This window comes from Procambarus clarkii, chromosome 49, assembly GCF_040958095.1.
Source record: "Procambarus clarkii isolate CNS0578487 chromosome 49, FALCON_Pclarkii_2.0, whole genome shotgun sequence".
Classification (NCBI taxonomy): domain Eukaryota; kingdom Metazoa; phylum Arthropoda; class Malacostraca; order Decapoda; family Cambaridae; genus Procambarus; species Procambarus clarkii.
This window is the reverse complement of record NC_091198.1, coordinates 23582389-23583200: the sequence shown is the minus strand read 5'-3', so window position 1 is coordinate 23583200 and position 812 is coordinate 23582389. Positions and strand designations below refer to the sequence as shown.

The window sequence follows — 812 nt, the reverse complement described above, 5'->3', positions numbered from 1 at the left end:
CGAGCCAGAAGTTATAAAAGACAAATGCCTCTGTATGGAGGTGGAGCTTCACTAAGCAGCAGCTGTCTATGGTCAGTGATCACGAATAATCAAGAAATACATGCCCTATTTTCTTTACATTTTAGTAGTCTGAAAAAATATTTTTTTTAGACTACGAAAAAGTCAAGTACCAAATTGCTGTCTAATAAGTTGTCATACACCAAAAATATATATATTCTTCCTACAAAGTGCGTATTTGTAAGTGAAAAACACGCTAAACTATGAAATATTCCGAAGGAACTCCAGTATTTACTAAATTGGATAGTTTTCTGTGACGAGGCTGAACTTCAGTCCCTTCTTCTTCAAGAAGAGGCTGAACTTCAGTCCCTTCTTCTTCAAGAAGAGGCTGAACTTCAGTCCCTTCTTCTTCAAGAAGAGGCTGAACTTCAGTCCCTTCTTCTTCCCGAAGTGGCTGAACTTCAGTCCCTTCTTCTTCAAGAAGAGGCTGAACTTCAGTCCCTTCTTCTTCAAGAAGAGGCTGAACTTCAGTCCCTTCTTCTTCCCGAAGTGGCTGAACTTCAGTCCCTTCTTCTTCAAGAAGAGGCTGAACTTCAGTCCCTTCTTCTTCAAGAAGAGGCTGAACTTCAGTCCCTTCTTCTTCCCGAAGTGGCTGAACTTCAGTCCCTTCTTCTTCAAGAAGAGGCTGAACTTCAGTCCCTTCTTCTTCAAGAAGAGGCTGAACTTCAGTCCCTTCTTCTTCCCGAAGTGGCTGAACTTCAGTCCCTTCTTCTTCAAGAAGAGGCTGAACTTCAGTCCCTTCTTCTTCAAGAAGA

General features: G+C 41.9%; 1 protein-coding gene across 1 annotated transcript in view; it reads right to left on the bottom strand.

Moving 5' to 3' along the window:
* Positions 1-253: 253 nt before the first annotated feature.
* LOC138351444 (nestin-like) overlaps positions 254-812 on the bottom strand; it is an 897-nt gene continuing 338 nt past the window's right edge. The window contains exon 1 of the mRNA XM_069303269.1: positions 254-812. This exon is cut by the window's right edge and continues 338 nt beyond it. Coding sequence (XP_069159370.1) covers positions 254-812 — 559 coding nt within the window.